The 23,201-nt window shown below is 38.4% G+C and overlaps 1 protein-coding gene across 1 annotated transcript; it reads left to right on the top strand.

Annotated features, from left to right (window-relative positions):
- Window positions 1-16,516: 16,516 nt before the first annotated feature.
- On the top strand, window positions 16,517-17,269 carry LOC112198770 (putative disease resistance protein At1g50180). The gene has a single exon (XM_024339881.1). The coding sequence runs from the start codon at window positions 16,517-16,519 to the stop codon at window positions 17,267-17,269; it is 753 nt and encodes a 250-aa protein (XP_024195649.1).
- Window positions 17,270-23,201: the final 5,932 nt, after the last annotated feature.

Below are 23,201 nucleotides of genomic sequence, written 5' to 3'. Positions count from 1 at the left end.
CTCGCTACACTGATCGCGCGCGCTTAGCTTTTCGCCGTGCGATCTCCTGCTCAGACATCAGGATCGCTGCTGAGGAACTCATCTATGAGCTTTAAGCTCCGAACCACTTTGCTCGCCAATTCGACCTTGTCCAATTGGTGCCATTTCCCCTGTATGATGCCTGGAACTACAACACATCTTGGCGCAGATTCGGGTCCCCCCTCGGGCCTGTGCCGGCACAAAGTATGCTCGTGCTGGTTGATCTTCCTGACTGGGCTCGAGTTATTGACGTCGTTGACGGGACTGAAATAGGATACAAAGATTGGTGGGAGGAGGTCTCCGTCAATTGCTGGGCTCAACGGGACGACGAACTCTTTGCAGCCATCTTTGGAGAATTGAAAAGCCCCTATCCTGCTGATGTTGAAATGCTTGCTCGCTTCTCCGAGGATGCCCCACAATATCAGCCTCTTCCAGCAACATAACCGGAGCGAGCCCCTCGCCAAGCTCAAGCTGGAATCGTAATCCGCGAACCCCCCCCCCCCCGGAGGTGAGTATCTTAGTTCCACCTCCTGTATCTTTCTACATTACTTTCTTTTCACTCACACTTCACTGTATCAGGGGAGTGCGCCACGCTCTGGCAGTCGCACAATCAGTGCCTCCCCGGCGGCTGGCCAGTCTGGAAAGCAGAAAGTGGTGATCGCGGAGCCTGAAGTTGAAGATTCTTCCTCTGATGACGACAATTCGCAAACCGTAAGAACCCTCTATTCTCAGGATTATGCCTTCTCTATTCTCAGAGTTAAGTTTAACTCTTTGATTTTGGCAGGTTGCCGCTGCTTTGGCCTGCAAGAGCAGCCGCTCGGACCCTCGCACTGACCCATGGGAAGAGGATGAACCACTCGCTGATCGACTGGTAAGAGATAGGAAATTCACACTAGAAATTATCCATCTTTTAGCCCAATTCCTATAACTGTTTCACTCACAGGTTCGTCGCCGGTCCTCCGGACATGCTGGGGAAGGCTCTTCGGCTGCTGGTGAAGGAACATCTGCCTCGCAGGCTCAAACGTCCATGGATTCTAGTAATCTCCCACCTCCTGCCAGCACCGCGAGCGATGCGCAGTTGGCCTCAATTTTGGTGCAGGTCATAGACGACAGTTCACCCGAGCTGGAAGAAGGGATAGCCCCTTCAGACGCACCATCTGAGGAGCTGATCGCTGCACAACCCTTAGCGCAGGTAGCGCTTGATCCCATTCCCGATGATGCAGCTCAAGAGCCTGCACCGATAGAAGTCCTGCACGAGCCTCCGGTCGCAGAGGTACGCTCATTCCAAAGTAAATGCCTTAGTTCTTGTTTACCTCTGTGTATTCTGATAATTCTTCCTTAACCGCAGAGTTCTGCTGAGGAAGCCGCTGTTGCTGTGGAGGTACCTATCGCTGATCCTGCTGAACCAGTTGGTGAGGATATGGTGATTCAAGAGCCTGCCCCCCATGCTCTTGAAGTGGGAGCGGGGGTAAATGCGGAACCAGAGCCGGAAGCGGCCCCCATCATAGAGCCTCAGGAGGCCCCTGCTGCGGTTGCTGCTGATGCTGATGCTCCACCGCCTGAGCCTCCTTCCAGGCTAGAAAGGCTTGTTCGCGTACTCGAAGTGGCTCCTCCAAGAGTTATAGATGAAGTGAGGGATGGGCTACAGCGACTTCTGGGTCCTGACATCTTATTGCCAGGCGCGTCCGCCAGAGCTCAGGAATACTTGATGGTTCTTCGCCACGAGCGAACTATCACTGAGGCCAAGTTCACCGAGATATATGAGCTGTTACAAAATCTTCCTGAGCGGATTAATGAAAGAACGACCGCGATCGAGCAAGGTAGGCAAGCTCAGGCCCACCATCGAGGCCTTGCACAACAGACAGAGACATCTCGTGACTTCTTGGGTGATAGAGCTATCCTCGTTAGAGACTTGCGGATTACGCAGAACCACCTTCGGACCCAAATCCAAGAGCTTCAAGCCCAATTGACTGCAGTGACGGCCCAGCTTGAGTAAGAGGAGCCTCTGCTAGAGCAACCCCTAGCGGCTTTCGAAGCAATGTCTCAAAACTTAGCTCAGACTCGTGAAGCAGCCTAACAAGCGAAGCGAGCTGCTGCCGACGCCAGTTTTCGTCTAGATGAACACCTACTTCACTTGACCCATGCGGGCCGAAAACTTTAGGCCTCTTATGTCAGGCCCATTTCATTTTGTATGAACCATATTATAATTAATATTTAATATTTAGCCCACTTTGTTTGGCCCAAATATTACTTTAAATTTCGGTAGTTACTGACATCGAAACTGTTGAAAGGATAACCCCAATCTGGGCGGTTATCTCCTTGAAGACTGCCCCGCTTCCCACGCGTTTTCAATTCCTTTCATTTCTGAGATTCTAGCATTTAACTCCATTGATTTTCTCATTGATGGCGTTGAAGTACTTCAACTGACCATCGCGCGGTTGAGATTACTACGACTGGCACTATAAATACCTGCATTCAGAGAGAATGGGAAACCAAGTAATCATGTCTTTTCCAGAGATAACCTCGCAAGCCTTGCTGCTCTTTCTTCAGTTTCTAAAATCATCTTCCCATGATCTCACCCTTAGCCACAAATTTATAGGCTTCATGGCTTAATCTCAAGACTTGGGTAGGCCTCATGGCCTAATCTCAGGTCCAGTGGCGTGCCTTTGGTTTCTAGGACTCTGGACGAACTTGCCAGTCTCAGTTAAACTGAAGAACACGTCACTCTCCTAACGCGGCAGAACCACATTCTGAGGAGTCCGTCTCCTCCGATTGTCCGCGAGGAGCAAGAGGCGGAAAGGCTGAAGGCCACATTGAGGCCGACTGTTCTTCTTCCGCGGTCTACCTCCGGGGCCCAGCTACGAGGTTTCTGTTTTTCCCCAGGAGGTAGATGTGGTTGTGGGTCGTGCTCGCTCTGGATACCATCTCCAACCCGGAGGATAGTCACCTGGAAGGGGTATGATGGATTATTCCCTTCCCTCTTCCTCCGGTACCAACGATAGCAGCGGCGACTCAGATCGGAGGAGGATCTGAGTGAAGAGAGGAAGAATGCCAGCGGTACTGCCCAGATCCTTCTCCCCGCAACCAGATCCAGCCACTTTTAAACTTTGTGTTTCTTACGATCTTCAAAGCCACATTTGACCTTATAATTGCGAATGCAACTGTATTGATCTATTTTGTTGTATGCCTTTGGCCGCAAAGCCACTTTATGAATGAAATTTTCTTTGAGAAAAAATTGCAAAAGAAAAAAAATTGCAAGAAAATTGCAAGAGATTGTATGGATCCACAAGTCCATTTTGTTATCCCCTAATTTTTAGGGTTCCGCTCCTTGCGCCCTTCTTTCTGTGCGTTATTTTAATTCGCCTAGTGAACGCTCTTAGTTCCAACGGGCCTTTTATGGTTTTTCACGAGTATGTTGTCAACTTACTCAGTAAATGATATAAGTTGATGAAACCTCGTAATCCATCTAGCATTGCACATAAGCCTAGTGCTGAGACTGGGAGGGTTGAGGTGATTTCTCAATTAATTCATATTCTGTGAGCTCTACTCCACAGGATCTCATTAGTAGTGAGGTGATTCTTGACGTTATTCATCCATCGGTAATAACAAATGTCATTTGAATCTGGTTTAGTGAAGTCGGGTTTTTGCACGTTTGCATTCGACATTCAAAGGTGAAGGAGAATAGATTAGTTTCGGAGTAAAAACTTCCACGACAACTAATGTAAGATTTCCGAGCCTTAATGCTACCAAGAAATAGATTTCCCAGAATATTTTGGATTAGACTAAACAATGATGTTTTAATATGGTCACGATTTGATGCTTAAGGATGCTCTTAGTCCAAGCATTGTGAACACTCTTAGTTCACACGAACGCTCTTAGTTCGTTTAATTATGAACACTCTTAGTTTATACGAATACTCTTAGTTCGTTAAGCGTGAATCCCCACAATTCCACTTTGTTAAATACTCAAAACCATTTGGCAACATATATTTCAATATTCTGCAGAAAATAAAAGAATTTAAAATACATGAAAACAACAACTTTAATTCACAAAACTTAAGTGATGATTTAGGGCTTGAGAACACGCGCGTGTTGGAGCAGGCGTGTTTTGGGGCAGCAGCAATAAGTGACAGCAGCAAGAAGCAGTTTCTGCAGCAGTTTGGCAGCAATTTAGGCAGCAGTTTCTGCAGCAATTTGGACAGCAACAAGTAGCAGTTTCTGCAGCAGTTTGGCAGCAGTTTCTACAGCAATTTGGGCAGCAGTTTCTGCAGCATTTTGGACAGCAGTAAGTAGCCATTGCTGCAGCAGTTTGGCAGTAGTTTCTGCAGCAATTTGGACAGCAACAAGTAGCAGTTTCTGGAGCAGTTTGGGCAACAGTTTCTACAGCAATTTGGACAGCAGCAAGTAGCAGTTTCTGCACCAGTTTGGCAGCAGTTTGGGCAGCAGTTTCTGCAGCAATTTGGACATCAGTTTCTGCAGCAAGGAGGCAGCAGGTTTGCGACAGGAGTAGCAGGAAGGCAGCAGGGGTTGCAGCCTTGCAGCAGGAGGACCAAGGAGGCTGCGGCTAGGGTTTGGAAAGCTGCGGCAGATTTGTTGTTTAGGGTTTTTAGGTTTTTTTTTTTTTTTTTTTTTTTTTTGCTAGAGTTAGAGTATCGTGCTGATAACGTGTTGTAGGAGAATTGTAATTGTGTTTATTATTGATAATAGGAGCATGTATATAGGGAGTTACAAGGTACACAAAAGGTAATCTGAATACAATTGAATACCTAGAACACTTTCCTATTACAACTCTAAACCTTAGTTTGTAGAGGCACACATTATGTCGACATCCTTAAACATTTCTATCAATATTTCGGCCTTTTTAGTTGTGCTTTTGTGTGCTTGTGTGTAAAGTGCCGGCATTTAATTAGGTGAGCTTGCAAACTTGACATCGGGAAAGATCACTCTTCCTAAACAAGTTTATCATCACAAAGAGGTTATGGACCATTTGGATTGTATTGCTTGGGTGTGTATATCTCAACAACATCAAGTCAGAGATGTTTTGGAGACAACGATTTATGTCAAACTTATTTCTGCTACATGAGAAGAGAGAGGTTAAATCACAAAATTAAATGATGATGAAATATGATGGAGACTTTCTCGTTTTCAAAATAAAAGAAAATGTTTGATGTCCTTGATGACATTTAGAAAATCGAGATCTATAACTTTTTGAAATATACATTCGATTGTTATGAAAAATCAAAGAGAAAGATAATACTTACCACACACAATGAAAAAGTAGCTTTGCATGCGGATATGAATGGTTCCACCGTCGAGCTCCACCACTAAATGAGACTGAAAGTTGGGAGCTGTTTGAGAAGATTTCAATGTGTAGAAGGGCCGATGCTACCGGTAGTTTCTAAACCGACTCTTTGAACATTGGACACTTAATAATGTACAATGTATAACACTATAATGAGTAGTTTGGTCCATTGATTAAACGAAAAAAAAAATATATATATATATATATATATTCTAATATTTTTCTTTTATTTTCTGTTTTCTAGACAAAAAAGTTTTCGTAAAGATGAACAAAATTAGGAAATGACATGCTTCGCCATTGTGCCATCTGCCATTAACTATCATTGTACTCGTAGGGATTCTAGCTAGAAAGAACACATTGCGTGAATGAAATACCATACATGAAAATGTTTGTATTTACAGAAGTAGGGGCATAACCATGAAATCTGGTCTATCACGGGTGTTGGGCCTGTTGGCCGAGTTATGATGACTTGTTGCGTCACTTAAAACCATGTTTTCTATACTTGGGTCTCCACTGTGGATTGCATAAGGCTCTGTCTCTTTGACGCAACAAAGATAAGGGGAAACAGTAGAGGATGTAGCATACAATTGGTTATATGAGCTGGTGGAGAGGCATGTGGTTCAAGTTGGAGAACATAGTTCCTTTTTTGGGGGCTTTGAATGTTGTTGTCGTTGTTGTTGTTCTTTTTATTTTTTAATTTTTAATTTTTATTTATTATTATTATTATTATTATTTTATTTTATTTTACAAAAAGATTAAATTAAAAGAGATGGAAGCCTCGAGGGCAACCATAGTTTATAGAGTCGAATAATAAGACTCTAGAAGCCTCAACAGGAAACATGTTGGTCCAAGTAATGCTATCAACACAACTATGTCCTAGATTAGCAAAAATATCAGCTACGAAGTTTGACTCTCTAAGCACATGTTTGAAAGTAAAATGTACGAGAAAGTTGAAGCGATAGATTTGTGTCTTGAATGATCTTGATCAGTCTCCAAGGGGATTGGTGGAGTCCATTAACAGCGTCAATAACTAATTTTGAGTCTCCTTGGAGGGCTTTAAATGTTGTTGGATGCGTAATGTTATGCGAGATTTGTGTTTCTCGAGGCAATGCATCATTCTTATTCTTCCATCATAAGAAAGTGATACTTGGGATTCGAAAGCTTGCCATCTTCTTGGATGAGAATGATGATAAATAGATGGATATCCCCAATAGGTGAAAATACGTGGTGGCTGGTCACCTCAGGAAGCCTACAGTATTATTCTGTAGTAAGCCAGAGGAAAGGACTTCCATAAAATCCAACACGCCCCTTCACTTTGTAGTATGGATTCCATTTGATGCAAGACTAGTACTACACCAATTTTTCAATCAGACGACAGTTTTTCACTGTCGTCTGATTATAGAGTTTGCTGTTGTCTATCTCAATGCCGTCTGATACATAATCAGACAATATCAAAAAACTGTCGTCTGATAAAGTTTACTACAACAGCGACTACTATATTGTCTGTTGTCTGAATACCACGAAGAACAACAGCAATAATACCAAAAAACTGTCGTCTGATAAAGTTTACTACAACAGCGACTACTATATTGTCTGTTGTCTGAATACCACGAAGAACAACAGCAATTGGCAACTTAACTGTTGTGCAAAGTAATTTCAGTTGACAGACCCTAGAAGAATATGGACGTGTAAACAAAATTTAAAGAACATTGATTTGTAAAAAAACTGTTGTCTGAAGGAAGCTTGTACATCTGCAAAGTAATTGAATACTATTGACTGACTTTGAACAAGACAAAAGCAAAACTATTAAAGCCATTGTGTATCATTGCTTCATACTATTGCATCCTAAAATAAACTGTTGTCTGAGATTTTGTTGAACTACAGCTTTCTTGCTTCATGGATCCTTAAAGTCTCTTTTCAACCATATGGCCTCCCAAGATGCTGTACTAGTTGATCAATTCATACAATTGTAGCTTTTCAATTCTCTGCGGTCTTCGTTTTCATCAGACAACAGAACATATTATTATTTTTTTGTGTTATATCTTGTTAGACAACTGAATATGTTTAATAACTATTGTAGATAGACGATTCAGACAACAGATTTTTCTTTCTTTTTTCATCATGTTCATTTGTTAGACAATGGTTTGCTGTTGGTTTTGAATTGTCTGAGATATAAGAGAAGACATACATTCTGTACAATTGAACACATCCTTGATTCCAAAAGCCATTTCATTTATCAACAATATTCATCCCAACATTTACATAAGAATTAACATTGCCCAAGTGGCTATAACTGCATAAAGCCGGAAAACATAAACGCGTCCACATTGCATTAACCATGCCTATAACTAAAGCAAAAACTAAAACTAGCTAGCAGGAGGCTCATCAAAATACCAAAACAAAAATGCCTTCAATTGCGCATTAACCATGCCTAAACTTCTCCATATACAACAACAACAGAAAAGAACAAGATTGAAGTCTCCAAAATAAGATAAAATTACTTGGAACTTAGAGTTTCCAGTCTTTGGTGTAGCTGCCAATGGACCTAGCAAAAACATGTTACCAAAACAGATGCTTATCAATTATTATCAATTGATTCAACTCCCATCCAAATTACCAAAACAGATGCTATTCAATTCCCATCCAAAACTGCCAAATTTTATTATTCAAACTAGAGACAGTAACCAAAGTCCAAAACAAATTATCAATTGATTCATACTCAGTTCCAAATTACCAAAGGTCCAAAACAGATGCTATTCAATTCCAAAACTGCCAAATTTCATTATTTCAAATCAAAAGTCAAAACAGATACAGACATACAGTAACCAAACTAATATAGCAACTTTTAGTTGGACAGAAAAAATTTGGTTTGCAAGTCCAATAAGCTACAGACCAGAGAAACAAAGCTTCACAACAATTGATAAGTGGCTCACAGGTTTATTTTACAGCAAAAGCATAACAGAAATAATTAAGAAGAGTACAATTCAAATGAATACCATTAAGTTTCACTAGTATATGATACAGGAGAGGTACACATGCATAATCATGATTGAGGAAAGGTAAACATCACGTATGATGAACATACAAGATGAACATGTATTTATATTATCCATTGAAGTGGCCTTCAGAATTTGTTAAATGAATTTATGGCAGCAGACTTTTTTCTTTTGCAATTTCCTTATTGAAAATGAATCACACATCCAAGGGGCAGTAGAAAAAAACAAATTGAAGTTCAGAAATGCCAGAATGTTACCTTGACATGTTGAAGATTGGGGTCTGTATCTACATTTGGACCACAAACCTACAGAAGGCAGAGAAAGGTCGAATGATATGTACTGTTGGATAAGGCATTACTGAAAATAATAGAATTTGTTAAAGGGAAATACTTGTGCATGGCAAACTTACTTTCCCAGAGATTGTGCTAAACTGTGCAAAGACTCAACAAAACCAGTCATTCCCTGGGCATTAACATAGCTCCGAAGCCTTTCAAAAAGGCCACGCATTTTCACAGCAGATAATAAAGTAATGATAATAAATCGATTAGCATACCATCAAGCCACTCAACTGCTTTCTGTGCCTCAACTGCATATTTGTATCACATAAAAGCAAACCCCAGGACTTGCCAGACCTAAACAGCCAGAGAACAATAATCACCCAAAAATCAGTCATTTCTCCAAAAAAAAAAAAAAAAAGGGATTAGTCAAGAAAAAGTTAAGAACATAAAACGTAGTGAAATCCTCGTCATCTTGCAACAAGACTAAACAACAGGGCATAGCATCATCAATATTCTTTAGTCAAATTCTTGCTACCTATCGTCAAACTTGTCCTCATAATTGTTCAAACAAATAGATTGAATAGCATAGTTCCTACTTCCAAAACAGTAACCACAAAAAAAGGTTCTTACAATTACCTGGGAGAGACAAACAATGCTGTAACCTTGCCTGAGTTCTTCCATTTCTTTAACCTAAGTTTATAATAGCAGTCAAAGTTAAAGGTGACAAGAACAATTGCTGTAAATTCCCTAACAAGACAAAGCAATTTTCATAAGGGAACGGTTCCCACTCTGAAATTTATTGCAACATCTTTTCAAAAATTAATTGCAGGTCCAATACCTTCCAAAGTCATCTCCAAACCAACATGTTCCAAGTTCATGCATCAATATAAGATGTTCCAGAACCATTTGGGAGAGTAAGGGACTAAAGAATATAAATCCAAGAAACAAAACTACCTCTGTAATAATTGCATTAGCCTTGCTAAAAGAATCGGCCAAGCCATATGCAAATCTGCTTCCCAGAAGCAGCTGCCAATGCCCAGGTTACATTGATGAAAATCTGAACCCAAAAACAAAAAACCCACATCATAAACATCTCAAAAATAACAATCCCACAACATAATTAACTACCCGTATGTTAATCTTTAAATGTTCAGAACTCAAGGCAGTACATTAGTTAACAAGTGTTTAATCCATCTTGTATATCAAACCCATGAAAATTCAAACTAGTAGATAAAAAGAAAGAAACTTACAACAGCAGTGGCATCATGAAGAGGTGATAGTCCATTCATCCTTGCCCTGGAGATTAACAGAACACGAAGTCAGTTTCAAACAACAAAGTCAGAGAATCATATCATCGAACAAGTAATCTAATCTAAAACATCAAAATAACAAAGTAATTTCAAAATATTTCAGATCTGAAGCAGAAAATCAATGCAAGCTAGATCTAAGAGGCATACCTTGCTCGAGGTCTGCGGCCAGCGGAACCGAGATCTTCAGTGCAACGGACATGGCCACCACGCCGATGGAGATCAGCATATACAGCAAACCTCCCATACAAACATCATGGCACAAAAAATTGAAATCTTCAGTGGAGAAACAAGAAAAGGATTAACCAAAAATGGAGATCAAATATTGAAGAAAAGAGTAAGAGCAGAGATGGACCTGAACGTCGGAGACCTCTCGGCAAAGCAGAGTTTGAATTTGTTGGTGTTGTGTTTGGTCAAAGCAGAGTGAAATGAGAGAAGAAAGAAACGGCAGAGCAGAGAGAGAGGCGATAAAGCGAGAAACTGAAACTGAAATGCGGAGAGTAGGGGAACCCCTAGGGTTACGTAAAAGTCAAAACGTCAAAACGACGTCGTTTTGACCAGTTCGGTTTTTTCGGTTCGGTTCAAAAATTGGCTTAATTGTATATATTAATAGGCATATAAGGATTATATGTGATCCAAAAATTCTGAAATGGAAATTGACCAATCTGAAAATTATCATTTGTTTATATAACATTGATAGGTATTGCGTAAAAAAATTAGGCCGATCTGCCATGAATAAGGCGCCCAACGTAGCGGTCAACGCTTTGCACAAGCAAACTTCCCTAAGGGGAGCGGCACCATGCGTGGACAAACGTTGCGGAATTTTGACATCCGTAAGTAGACTCCCTACCCATGAGAGTGTGGGATCTGAAAGATCGAAAAAAGTGAATTGTCAAGGACCGGTTAAGAGCATATTTGTTTTATGTTCTATTTAGGGTATTGAGTTGACCGGGTAGATCGACCTCCAACCGAATGCGGAAATTGTTGAAATTTCTACCACTAACATATATTCATATGCAAACAACATCCAGCGGTTCATTTTAAAAAATTCCATTTCGTCCCCCATTTTGCTCATGGAGGGTAACAAGCCTAATAAACTAGTTATACTACATTACAAGACATATAAGGATTATGTGCGATCCAAAAATTTTGAAATGAAAATAGATCAATCGGAAGATTCTTATATGTTTATACAATAGTGATAGGTATTGTGTAAAGAAATTAGGCCGATCTGCCGTTAATAAGGCACCTAACGGAGCGGTCAACGCTTTGCACAAGCAAACTTCCCTAAGGGGAGCGGCACCATGCGCGGACAAACGTTGCGGAATTTTGACATCGGTAAGTAGACCCCCAGCCCATGAGAGTGTGGGAGCTGAAAGATTGAAAAAAGTGAATTTCCAAGGACCGTTTAAGAGCATATTTGTTTTATGTTCTATTTAGGGTGTTGAGTTGACCGGGTAGATCGAGGTCCAACCGAATGCGGAAATTGCTGAAATTTCTACCACTAACATATATTCATATGCAAACAACATCCAGCGGTTCATTTTAAAAAATTCCATTTCGTCCCCCATTTTGCTCATGGAGGGTAACAAGCCTAATAAACTAGTTATACTACATTACAAGACATATAAGAATTATGTGCGATCCAAAAATTTTAAAATGAAAATCAATCAATCGGAAAATTCTTATATGTTTATACAATAGTGATAGGTATTGTGTAAAGAAATTAGGCCGATCCGCCATGAATAAGCCACCTAACGGAGCGGTCAACGCTTTGCACAAGCAAACTTCCCTAAGGGGAGCGGCACCATGCGGACAAACGTTGCGGAATTTTGACATCCGTAAGTAGACCCCCAGCCCATGAGAGTGTGGGAGCTGAAAGATTGAAAAAAGTGAATTTCCAAGGACCGTTTAAGAGCATATTTGTTTTATGTTCTATTTAGGGTGTTGAGTTGACCGGGTAGATCGAGGTCCAACCGAATGCGGAAATTGCTGAAATTTCTACCACTAACATATATTCATATGAAAACAACATCCAGCGGTTCATTTTAAAAAATTCCATTTCGTCCCCCATTTTGCTCATGGAGGGTAACAAGCCTAATAAACTAGTTATACTACATTACAAGACATATAAGAATTATGTGCGATCCAAAAATTTTAAAATGAAAATCAATCAATCGGAAAATTCTTATATGTTTATACAATAGTGATAGGTATTGTGTAAAGAAATTAGGCCGATCCGCCATGAATAAGCCACCTAACGGAGCGGTCAACGCTTTGCACAAGCAAACTTCCCTAAGGGGAGCGGCACCATGCGGACAAACGTTGCGGAATTTTGACATCCGTAAGTAGACCCCCAGCCCATGAGAGTGTGGGAGCTGAAAGATTGAAAAAAGTGAATTTCCAAGGACCGTTTAAGAGCATATTTGTTTTATGTTCTATTTAGGGTGTTGAGTTGACCGGGTAGATCGAGGTCCAACCGAATGCGGAAATTGCTGAAATTTATACCACTAACATATATTCATATGCAAACAACATCCAGCGGTTCATTTTAAAAAATTCCATTTCGTCCCCCATTTTGCTCATGGAGGGTAACAAGCCTAATAAACTAGTTATACTACATTACAAGACATATAAGCATTATGTGCGATCCAAAAATTTTGAAATGAAAATCGATCAATCGGAAAATTCTTATATGTTTATACAATAGTGATAGGTATTGTGTAAAGAAATTAGGCCGATCTGCCGTTAATAAGGCACCTAACGGAGCGGTCAGCGCTTTGCACAAGCAAACTTCCCTAAGGGGAGCGGCACCATGCGCGGACAAACGTTGCGGAATTTTGACATCCGTAAGTAGACCCCCTACCCATGAGAGTGTGGGAGCTGAAAGATCGAAAAAAAGTGAATTGCCAAGGACCGGTTAAGAGCATATTTGTTTTATGTTCTATTTAGGGTGTTGAGTTGACCGGGTAGATCGAGGTCCAACCGAATGCGGAAATTGCTGAAATTTCTACCACTAACATATATTCATATGAAAACAACATCCAGCGGTTCATTTTAAAAAATTCAATTTTGTCCCCCATTTTGCTCATGAGGGTAACAAGCCTAATAAACTAGTTATACTACATTACAAGACATATAAGAATTATGTGCGATCCAAAAATTTTGAAATGAAAATCGATCAATCGGAAAATTCTTATATGTTTATACAATAGTGATAGGTATTGTGTAAAGAAATTAGGCCAATCCGCCGTGAATAAGCCACCTAACGGAGCGGTCAACACTTTGCACGAGCAAACTTCCCTAAGGGGAGCGGTACCATGCGCGGACAAACGTTGCGGAATTTTGACATCCGTAAGTAGACCCCCTACCCATGAGAGTGTGGGAGATGAAAGATCGAAAAAAGTGAAATGCCAAGGACCGGTTAAGAGCATATTTGTTTTATGTTCTATTTAGGGTATTGAGTTGACCGGGTAGATCAAGGTCCAAAATGAGGAGGAAATTGCTGAAATTTCTACCACTAACATATATTCATATGCAAATAACATCCAGCGGTGCATTTTAAAAAATTTCATTTCGTCCTCCATTTTGCTCATTAAGAAGTTAACATTACATTGGTAAAAAGGTTTCAACTTGACCAATTGATTATTTTTAGTTATGTTGATTACTTGATTTATTTCAAAATTGGTATTACATGAATATATTGTCCAATTTGAAATAATAGCTTTGTAATTATTACAGTTAATTAGTTAACAATAATTATTGGTAAATATTAAAATACCCATAAGATTATATTAAAACGGCGGCATTTTTGCCGAATTAACGGTTAATTCTTTAAAAAAAATTATTATTTTTCTTCTCAAAATATGGCTCAATTTAAAAGACTCATTTCCTAATATGGCAGATTGAAATAATTTTCTACACTTCCATAGTTTTATACATATAACACATGTAATAGAAAATAACAAAAATAAAATATAAATTTTAGGGCCGGGCGGGCTTAGGGCCCAAGGGCCATATGATGAGGCCTAGGGGAATCTAACTTCAGACAACAGCATTTAGGGTGCATTGTCTGATGATAATGTGACAACAGATGAATAAAAACAGTTGTGTGAAACCAAATCAGACAATATCTTTTTAGCAAGTATTGACTTAAAAGTTATTGCACAATAGACAATGAATAACAGTTGTGTGATTGAACAATCAGACAACATCAAAAATCAACCATTGTCTGAATAAACCTTGGACAACATTGAAATAATAACTATTGTCTGAATTGCCATTCAGACAACATCAAAAATCAACCATTGTGTGAATAAACCTTGGACAACATTGAAATAATAACTGTTGTCTGAATTGATCCATTCAGACAACATCAAAAATCAACCATTGTCTGAATAAACCTTGGACAACATTGAAATAATAACTGTTGTCTGAATTGATCCATTCAGACAACATCTATTATATCAACCATTGTCTGAAAAGTAATTGCACAAGAGCCAAGTAATAACTGTCGTTGGATTCGAAAATTCAGACGACATATATTTTTTTGCTGTTGTCTGATTATTTCAGACGACAGTTAAAATATTTGCTGTCGTCTGATATGTGTTGTCTGATTGAAAAATTGGTGTAGTGTAGATACTCATTAATGGACAATTCTTAGGTTCACCTCTTGGGTGAATGCACGTATTCACCATCTCTTGTAATTAACGCATAATAACTTTATAATTTTATAATCCAACCATTCATGTTGTATAGCGTAATACAAAAATTAGCTTTGTAAAAAATCAATCAAATTGAAGACCTTTTAGTTTTTCATTTCTATGAAATACATAGACGGTTCATCATAATAGTAGTAAGTAAGATCTCTCGAGCACAGATTAGTCTCTGGGCCTAGGAAGTCTTTGAGGACACCGTGTGATTGAACAATTAAAAAAAAATAGTAGTAAGTATTGCTAGAACCATCCATTTGTTTGATTCAATTAAATAATTAATGATTTCCGATTCGATTGATTTTTTACAGAGATTATCTTATTCTGCAAGTAGTACATATAGCTAAGCTGCATGTTATGTCTGAATGAAACCACATCACAAGGTGGCGTTTAAAATTTTTTCACAAATTGAAAATGACTTAATTTACTACTCAAACAAAGTTATTTGTTTGTTCCTCCGGAGGGTCCTGTAGCTCCATGCTTTTTTTAATTTTTTTATTTATTTAAACATGGAGAAATGCATCTTTGGAAGGGCATTTGGTCGCCCACTCCAACCTACATTAAGGCAACATAATGTAGTTAATAACAAAATTCACAGATACATGATTACAATGGTATATTGATTAATGAAGAATTGCACATATATACCTTTGGAGGGATCAAAACCTCTAGCTTTGAGCTCGGCGTGCTCTTGACAAAGGGCACATAATTCGCAGCTGAAATGCACGCAACAATCACAACAAGGCTGGTCCGGTAAACAGAATTTTTTGCGCAGCTTCTCTGTATAGATGCATGAATAGAGCCATTGACATTGAAGTATTGAACCATCATCAACCCATACACGCAGCCTTGGTTAAAGCATGCTAAGCACCATTTACAAGCTCCATTAATATGATATAGCAATACAATTTTCTCTAGTTAATTTTTGCGACTACACATTAGATAGTCTTATGTTACGCGCGTGTTTTGTTTATCAAATGATTTATTGCCTACTGGTTGTTTCAATGTAATAAGATCTAAATTAATGCGGTATTGTCCGGAACGAAAATGCAATACGAAGATTTGGCTAATAATGAGGCCACCTAGGGCCGACTATTACATGTACCAAGAATCCATTAAAATTGGCTCTCATTTTTTTCTCATTTTTGTTTGATTTTTTCCCCTGCTTTATGTATGGTTCTAAATTTGGATGTCTAGTATATGTAGTGAATCTATAGGCACCAAAGGTCCATTGGCCCAGAGCATGAATCCCTAATTAGGCTCATTCCATCTCATTTATGTTCCCTACTTTATTTTTAGTTCTAATTATAAATTCAAGTATATATAGTCAATCTAATGATCTGGAAACAAATATAGAGAATCTGTATGTGAATATATGATACGAGACTTACAACTTCGTCCTTTATCTACCATATCTGCAATTCGGCCGAAGGTGACGTATGGGAGAAGGCATGTTATGCAACCTAGATGAACACATAATTACATGATCAACTCCATCAATTTCTTAACGTTCATATTAAGGGGATCAATTTTCAGCAAAGAAAAAAACGAGGGACATAGAGATATATACTTACATTACATGTAGGGATATCTTTGTAGCAATACCAAAGACCATTGGGGCTTGACGCGAATAGATAAAGATTCGTGTGGCTATGGCAGGAACAGGTATTGGAAAAGTCTTGTGGCTGCTATCTTACTTTGTTGGACAAAATAATTGAGGAAGGTGGGTGGTAAAGTAAAGGGAAAACAATTGAGGAAGGCTGTCGGACAAAATTAATAATTGAGGAAGAAGACTTCACTTCAAAATAATTGACTTCTCCGTTCACTTGTAATAAGATACTTCATCATCCATCTGTGACTTGAATCTGGTCTGAGTTGCTTTCCTTTTGGCGATTGAAGAGAATATGGCTGAGGCTGTTGTTTCTTTTCTCGTGGAAAGAGTTGATGACTACATCATTCAAGAAGGCAGATCCTTGTTCGGAGTTGGCAATCAAGTTAGGCGTGCACACAGAGACCTAGTATTCATCAAGGGCTTCCTCAAAGATGCAGACGCAAAGCGACGAGACAGTGAGGCAATACGCACTTTTGTTGCCGAAATTAGAGATGCTGCTTATGATTTGGAGGATGTCATTGAAGCTTTTGTCTTGAAGGTGGATTCCAGGAGGAAAGGAGGTATAAAGAATGTTTTGAAGAGGTTGGGGTGCATCTTCGTTGAAGGAGTTCGCCGTTACAAGATTGGGTCAGAAATTGGGGTAATTACTATCACGATTTCTGATTTGAACCAGAACTTGCAAACTTATGGTATCAATAAGATAAGGGATTCCTCTACTTCACTCGAATTGTGTGAAAGGCAACAACTACTGAGGCGAACTTACTCTCATGTTCTTGAGCGTAATGTTGTCGGGTTAGAAGATTGTGTACGTGAATTGGTTGGGCATTTGGTGAAGGAAGAGCATCGCCACCGAGTTGTTTCTATTATTGGGATGGGCGGATCTGGGAAGACAACTATTGCTAAACAAGTTTATCATCACAAAGAGGTAACAGACCATTTTGATTGTTTGGCTTGGGTTTGTATATCTCAACAATATCAAGTCAGGGATGTCTTGGAGAGGATATATGTCAAAGGAGAGAGAAGAAATCAAAAATTTGAAGGATGACGAAATACCAGGGAGGCTTTCTCGTCTCCAAAATGAAAGAAAATGTTTGATTGTCCTTGATGACATTTGGAAAACAGAGGCCTGGGACTTTTTGAAGGCTGCATTTGAATGCCATGAAGACTCAAAGAGCAGGATACTACTTACGACACGCAATGAACAAGTAGCTTCGCATGCCGATGAGAGCGGTTTTCACTACCGACCTCCAGCACTAAATGAGTCTGAGAGTTGGGAGCTGTTTGAGAAGATTGCAATGAGCGGAAGGAAAGCTGGAATAGTTAGCTTCTCGATTCACCACCCAACTAGATCCATCCTTTATCGTTCGTTTTCATTTTTATTTATCAAAAATTCAATATACATTGAACCAATAAATGGAAAAAAAAAATGCCTTGCATCTGGTACTCCCGGCTTTCTATCAATTCATATCTAAAGAAGTTCTCATTTTTGATGACACATGTATCATATTTTTCTAAAATTAAAGTCTGAAAATGTCTTGTGGAAGATGGTTGAATACATACAAAGACTCTAGTGGACTTGGAGATTTCCCTATGTCAACTCCAAAAAAAAGAAAAAGCTTTTTTAAACACTATATCTTCGTCATATAAACATCCAAAATTTATAATTTTGATATTAATAAATAGTAGTCATTCCTTTGAAAAAAAAAATAGTACTCATGACCTTGAAAAAAAATATCCAATTGACTCCTAAGGTTAGGTACTATTGCAGTGTCAAGTTCGTTGAACATTGGACTCCCAAATACAATGTTATATTGTACGAATGCATATGAAGTTTTGGCCTTTTAATTAAAACGGTACAACTTTATATATCTATTGCAATATGAAGTTTTGTCAATAGTACTCTCGAGCTTCTGTAGATTCATATCTAAAGTTCTCACTTTTTTTTGACACATATATACATTCTTCTGAAATTAAAGTTTGAAAAAATAGTATATGTTCCTATTTCTATCTAGAAGATGCTTAAATGTATACAAATACTCTAGTGGCACTATATATTGTAGTGTCAAGTTCGTTGAACATTAGACTCCCACAGTTTAGATTTCGTTGACTTATTTGTTTTACTTGTTTATTATGGAGGTTTTGGTTAGGTCCCCCTCCATTGTCATTCGCATTTTTGTGACTTAATTAATTGGAGTGTTAGAGAGGTTGCTCCTCTGCTATCACTCATTGCAAAAAAAAAAAAAAAAAAAAACATTTGACTCCCAAATGCCCATTAATACAATGTAATACTGTGTGAATGCATGAGAAGTTTGGTCCCTTAATTAAAACAATAGAACTTTATATATTTATTGCTAATGTTTTTTTTTTTTTTTTTTTTTTCTGTTTTTCAAATAATATTTAGGTGCTGAAGTTTACACGAAGATGGAAGAATTAGGAAAAGAGATGGTTCAACATTGTAAGGGTCTGCCACTAGCTATCATTGTACTTGCTGGACTTCTTGCTAGAAAAAACACAATTAAAGATTGGATAAACATACAAGAAAATGTTGGTGTTTACATAAGTAGAGGTTTTGGTCGCCAGGAAGAAGAACATGCATAAGCATCATGGGTGTTGGCATTGAGTTATGATGACTTGCCGTATCACTTAAAACCCTGTTTTCTATATTTAGGACATTTTCCAGAGGATCATGAGATCCGGGTGAAGAGTTTGACAAGATTATGGATTGCAGAAGGTTTTATTTCTTTGACACAACAAAGACAAGGTTCAAGGGAAACAATGGAGGATGTGGCATACAATTGGTTGAATGAGTTGGTAGAAAGGTGTGTGATTCAAGTAGGACAGAGAAGTTCAAATTTGGAGAATATTAAAACTTGCAGGATGCATGATCTTTTGCGAGATTTGTGTTTGAGGGAGGCGGAAGAGGAAAATTTTCTCCAAGTTGTCAAAGGTTCTCACAAAAATGAGGCAATGCATCCAGTTTCTTCTTCTTCCTCCATGGTAACCTATGTATCACCAATGGGTAAGATTCGAAGACTTGCCGTCTACTTGGATGAGAATGATGATAAATTGGTACCCTCACTTGGGGAAAGAGGTGGACACCTTAGGTCCTTGTTATATTTTGGCCCCAACGATGATTGGTGGTTTCCTAAAAGGAAAGAATTAATACCTTCCATGTTCAAGGATTTCAAATTACTCAGAGCGTTGATGATTGAAGGTATGGATGATGGAAAAGTAAAAATAGAGCTGCCTAGAGAAATTGGAAACATGGTCCACTTGAGGTTTCTGAGTCTAAGGAACAGTAATATAAAATCGTTTCCTCCGTTCCTAGGAAACTTGATTTGTTTGCAGACACTTGATTTCCGTGTTACAGATGGCGACATGTTTATCCTAAATGTGATATGCAAGATGAATAAGTTGAGACATTTATACCTTCCATTGAGTTACAGGGCTAGAGGTATACTGCAGCTATCTACTCTCGGTGATTTACAAACTTTAAATTCTGTTTCGAGTAGATATTGTGATTTGAATGATCTTGCTAAACTAGGCTATCTAAGGAAACTGACAATAAGATTGTCATCTAGCCAATCAAAAAATCTGGAGAAAATCTTGGATGCGGCAGGCAGCGTGCTCAACGGTATTCGGTCCTTGTGGTTGGAGAACGATGTTGGAATGGAAAGCGGTGCAGAGGTTAGTCAAATAGTTGCAAGGTGCGGTCAAATATACAAGTTGGAGCTGTGGGGGCCCACACTAGAACTACCGAAAGAGTTCCACTCCTATTCAAACCTCACCAAGTTACTTTTGTGGAATTGTGCTCTCAAGGACGACCAAATGGCCGTACTAGAGAAGCTGCCCAACCTGAAAAGTCTTCGACTGTGGCGTAATGTGTTTGAGGAAAATACAAAAGTATTGGTTTTCTCCGCTGGAAGCTTTCCTTGTCTTCAGTTTCTTGGGCTTTATTCTTTGAAAGGAATAACAGAGTGGAGGGTGGAGGAAGGAGCCATGCCTTGTCTCTGCAAATGGGTCATTGATTATTGCAGAGAATTGAGTACGGTTCCAGATGGGCTGAGACACCATTCTACCCTCAAGGAATTGAAAATTGAGAATATGCCTAAACTATTTTGTAGTAAGCTTGAGGAAGGAGGAGAGGACTTCCATAAAATCCAACACATCCCTTCCCTTATAATCCAGAATCCGAGGGAATAAAAGGTACACATTGATTAGTTTTTATTCCGATCTCCGTAATGGCATGGTGATATTATCACAATAGAATGGACTTGTATTTATGGCACCTACCTAATTAATGTGTTTTTCTTTGTATTAGAGTGACCATGCCTGTACCAGCACGTATACTTGCATTTGGCATTACCATCTTATTACTCTTCCTTTCATTATTTCTAAAATATATATATATATATATATATATATATATATTTTAAGAATTACAGATTAGGCGGAACAAAATATCCAAATCAACTGTGATTGTGCTTTCTCATCTGGCATGATTATCTAAAATCAATATATAATTTTTTTTGAATAGATCAATGTATGATTCTTACAATTTTTTAATCAAGTGTAAGTTATGTTTTTCTCTTCTATCTAGCTTTACTCACTTTTTGTTAAATATCATAGTGTTACATCTTGAATGGAACCGCGTTTTCAAAGTTATCTTTAATTACTTATCCATCGGTGTTTTTTGAGTTTATTTAAGGTTATTGATTTGAACATATCTTAATCATCCATAGTTTTGACTTTAATTTGAGATACTTTATATGAGTCGATATATAATGTCTAGCTTTCGAGTTTTGACTTTTGATATTGAAAAATGGAAATAGTTTCATGGAAAAATGGAAATAGTTTCATGGTTCAACAACGTATAATTTTATCTATCAAAATGACCATACAAAATGAACAAAGCCTAGCCGGCCTCTCGTCCATGAGTAAGATGATTTTCTCAAGTTGTACTATAGCTGGTATATATTTACGAGCTCATTTTGGGTTTATGATGACAACATTTTGTTTTGCAGCTTCTGTTTGAGGAAAATCCCCTGCATTCAAACATATCTATCAAAACGGCTATACAAATTTATCAGATTCTGCTTGTCATTGCAAGAAAGATGGATGATTTTCACAGAGCAACTTCAAGATCTATGGGGATTAATTGAAGGCAAACCAAGTGAGCTGACAAGACGGGTGGATGATTCCCATGAGTTGAGAACTGGAAAGTTTTTCTACTACTTGTGGTGTTATTGAACAAATGCTCTATAAGTGCGTCATACATATCAAAACGCGGACGGATCACCAATATTTATTCTCCTGATATGACAGACATCAATCTTGGAAAAAGTAAAGGCCTTTCAAAGACGCTATGTATGACGAAAAATGCACATCTCCCCCAGAACACATACTCTAGCTCATCTCTGGTTGACCATGCTCCATTTTCGGTACACATCTACAGCACCATTTTTAACAGTAGTTTTAACTTCACTTCATTAAGCCAGGCATTAAGATGTTGAAGTTCCTCCATGTCTGAGAAACTCCCCACCTGACATGTCCCAAATGTATGTTATTTAGTTACAAAAATAGTATTAATCTATAGGAATTAAAGAGATTCAAATGATAGAAAATAGTGTTTAGTATATCCTATGTCCCAAAAAAAAAAAAAAAAACAACAATGGCAGTAACATATTCCAAATGCTAACATTTTGAAATGGCAAGTATCTTGCCTATCTAATTATGTTCCTTAGGTGCCTTTTCAGCTGAGGGAAGTTCATCATGGCTGCTAGTAGACAAAGAAATCTCCATATACATATACACCTTGCAGATTTCCAAGAAGGATTTTGCAAACTTTTTAATCTGATCTCTATCTTTCCACAAATCAGATCCCTGAAATTATTCCATGTGATTATAGCACTCTAAAGAATATTATGTGTTTGTCCTATCACTCACTGAAATAACTTTCATTGTTTGACTGAGTTTCTCCATGTAGTAGCTCTTTTTGCATAGAATAAGCTCATTGTGGTTTCTCATAATTATCATTGGATGCGACTATGCGAGTAACAAATGTTCCATTGAGCAACAGGCTGTTGTTGCTCTGTTTTTGTCTAAGTAAGATTTATAAACCCATTTGAAGACAATATGAAAAACCAAACCCTTACACAAACTAAAGACATGATGCATTATGATTGAAACTATCCTATCTTATACAGATCTACTTTACAGGAAGAGTATTCCCACTAACGTAACTGATTTTGAGGGTTTAAAGACAAAAAGTAACCATGAACCAAACAAAAGGAGACATGATCAAGATACTAAATAGACAATGTACCATTGTTTATATTCATCACAATATGCAATATGCTTTCCCTACACTGAACCACTGATGAGGACCATCACATTTTTAGTATAACTTTTCTATTTAGTAATTTGTTTCTAGGCATGTGTTCCAGTTGTGTTCAAAAAACACAGCTGCTTTCTGAGATCTATGTGCCTCACATGGCAATTTCCCAAATTATCAACATAAGGTTCCAAAGAGAAAGCTAAAGGAATATAGTTGCGCTTCTTAAAATAGAATCAGACTCAGCAATATCAATATCTTGGTGACAAAACGCAGACTGATCAAATATGAAAACCTGGGAAAAGTGAAGGCCCTTGCAACAACATATACCCGATAACAAACAAAAACATAACTATAATTGCATTACCTGATTCTGAGGGTAGACCTTTTCCTTGTACGCGGCTAACTTAATCTGAAAAACTTCTTCTACACCTCTTCAGAAATTCCACAAAACTAAAAAGTAAAACAAAAGATATGCTTATTTGTACAAACAATGTAGAAAGACAAATTGAGGTAAAAACAGGTATATAAACATTTAACCTTTAATCATCTCTATAAGCAGCTTGAGCATACAGTGTTAAAACAGCTTCAATTTTGAATGAAGACACCAATAAAATTGTATTTCTCAAACATGGTCTCGAAC

This window comes from Rosa chinensis, chromosome 4 (assembly GCF_002994745.2).
Source record: "Rosa chinensis cultivar Old Blush chromosome 4, RchiOBHm-V2, whole genome shotgun sequence".
Classification (NCBI taxonomy): Eukaryota; Viridiplantae; Streptophyta; class Magnoliopsida; order Rosales; family Rosaceae; genus Rosa; species Rosa chinensis.
The sequence above is the reverse complement of the archived record's forward strand: the minus strand, read 5'-3'. Positions and strand labels throughout refer to the sequence as shown.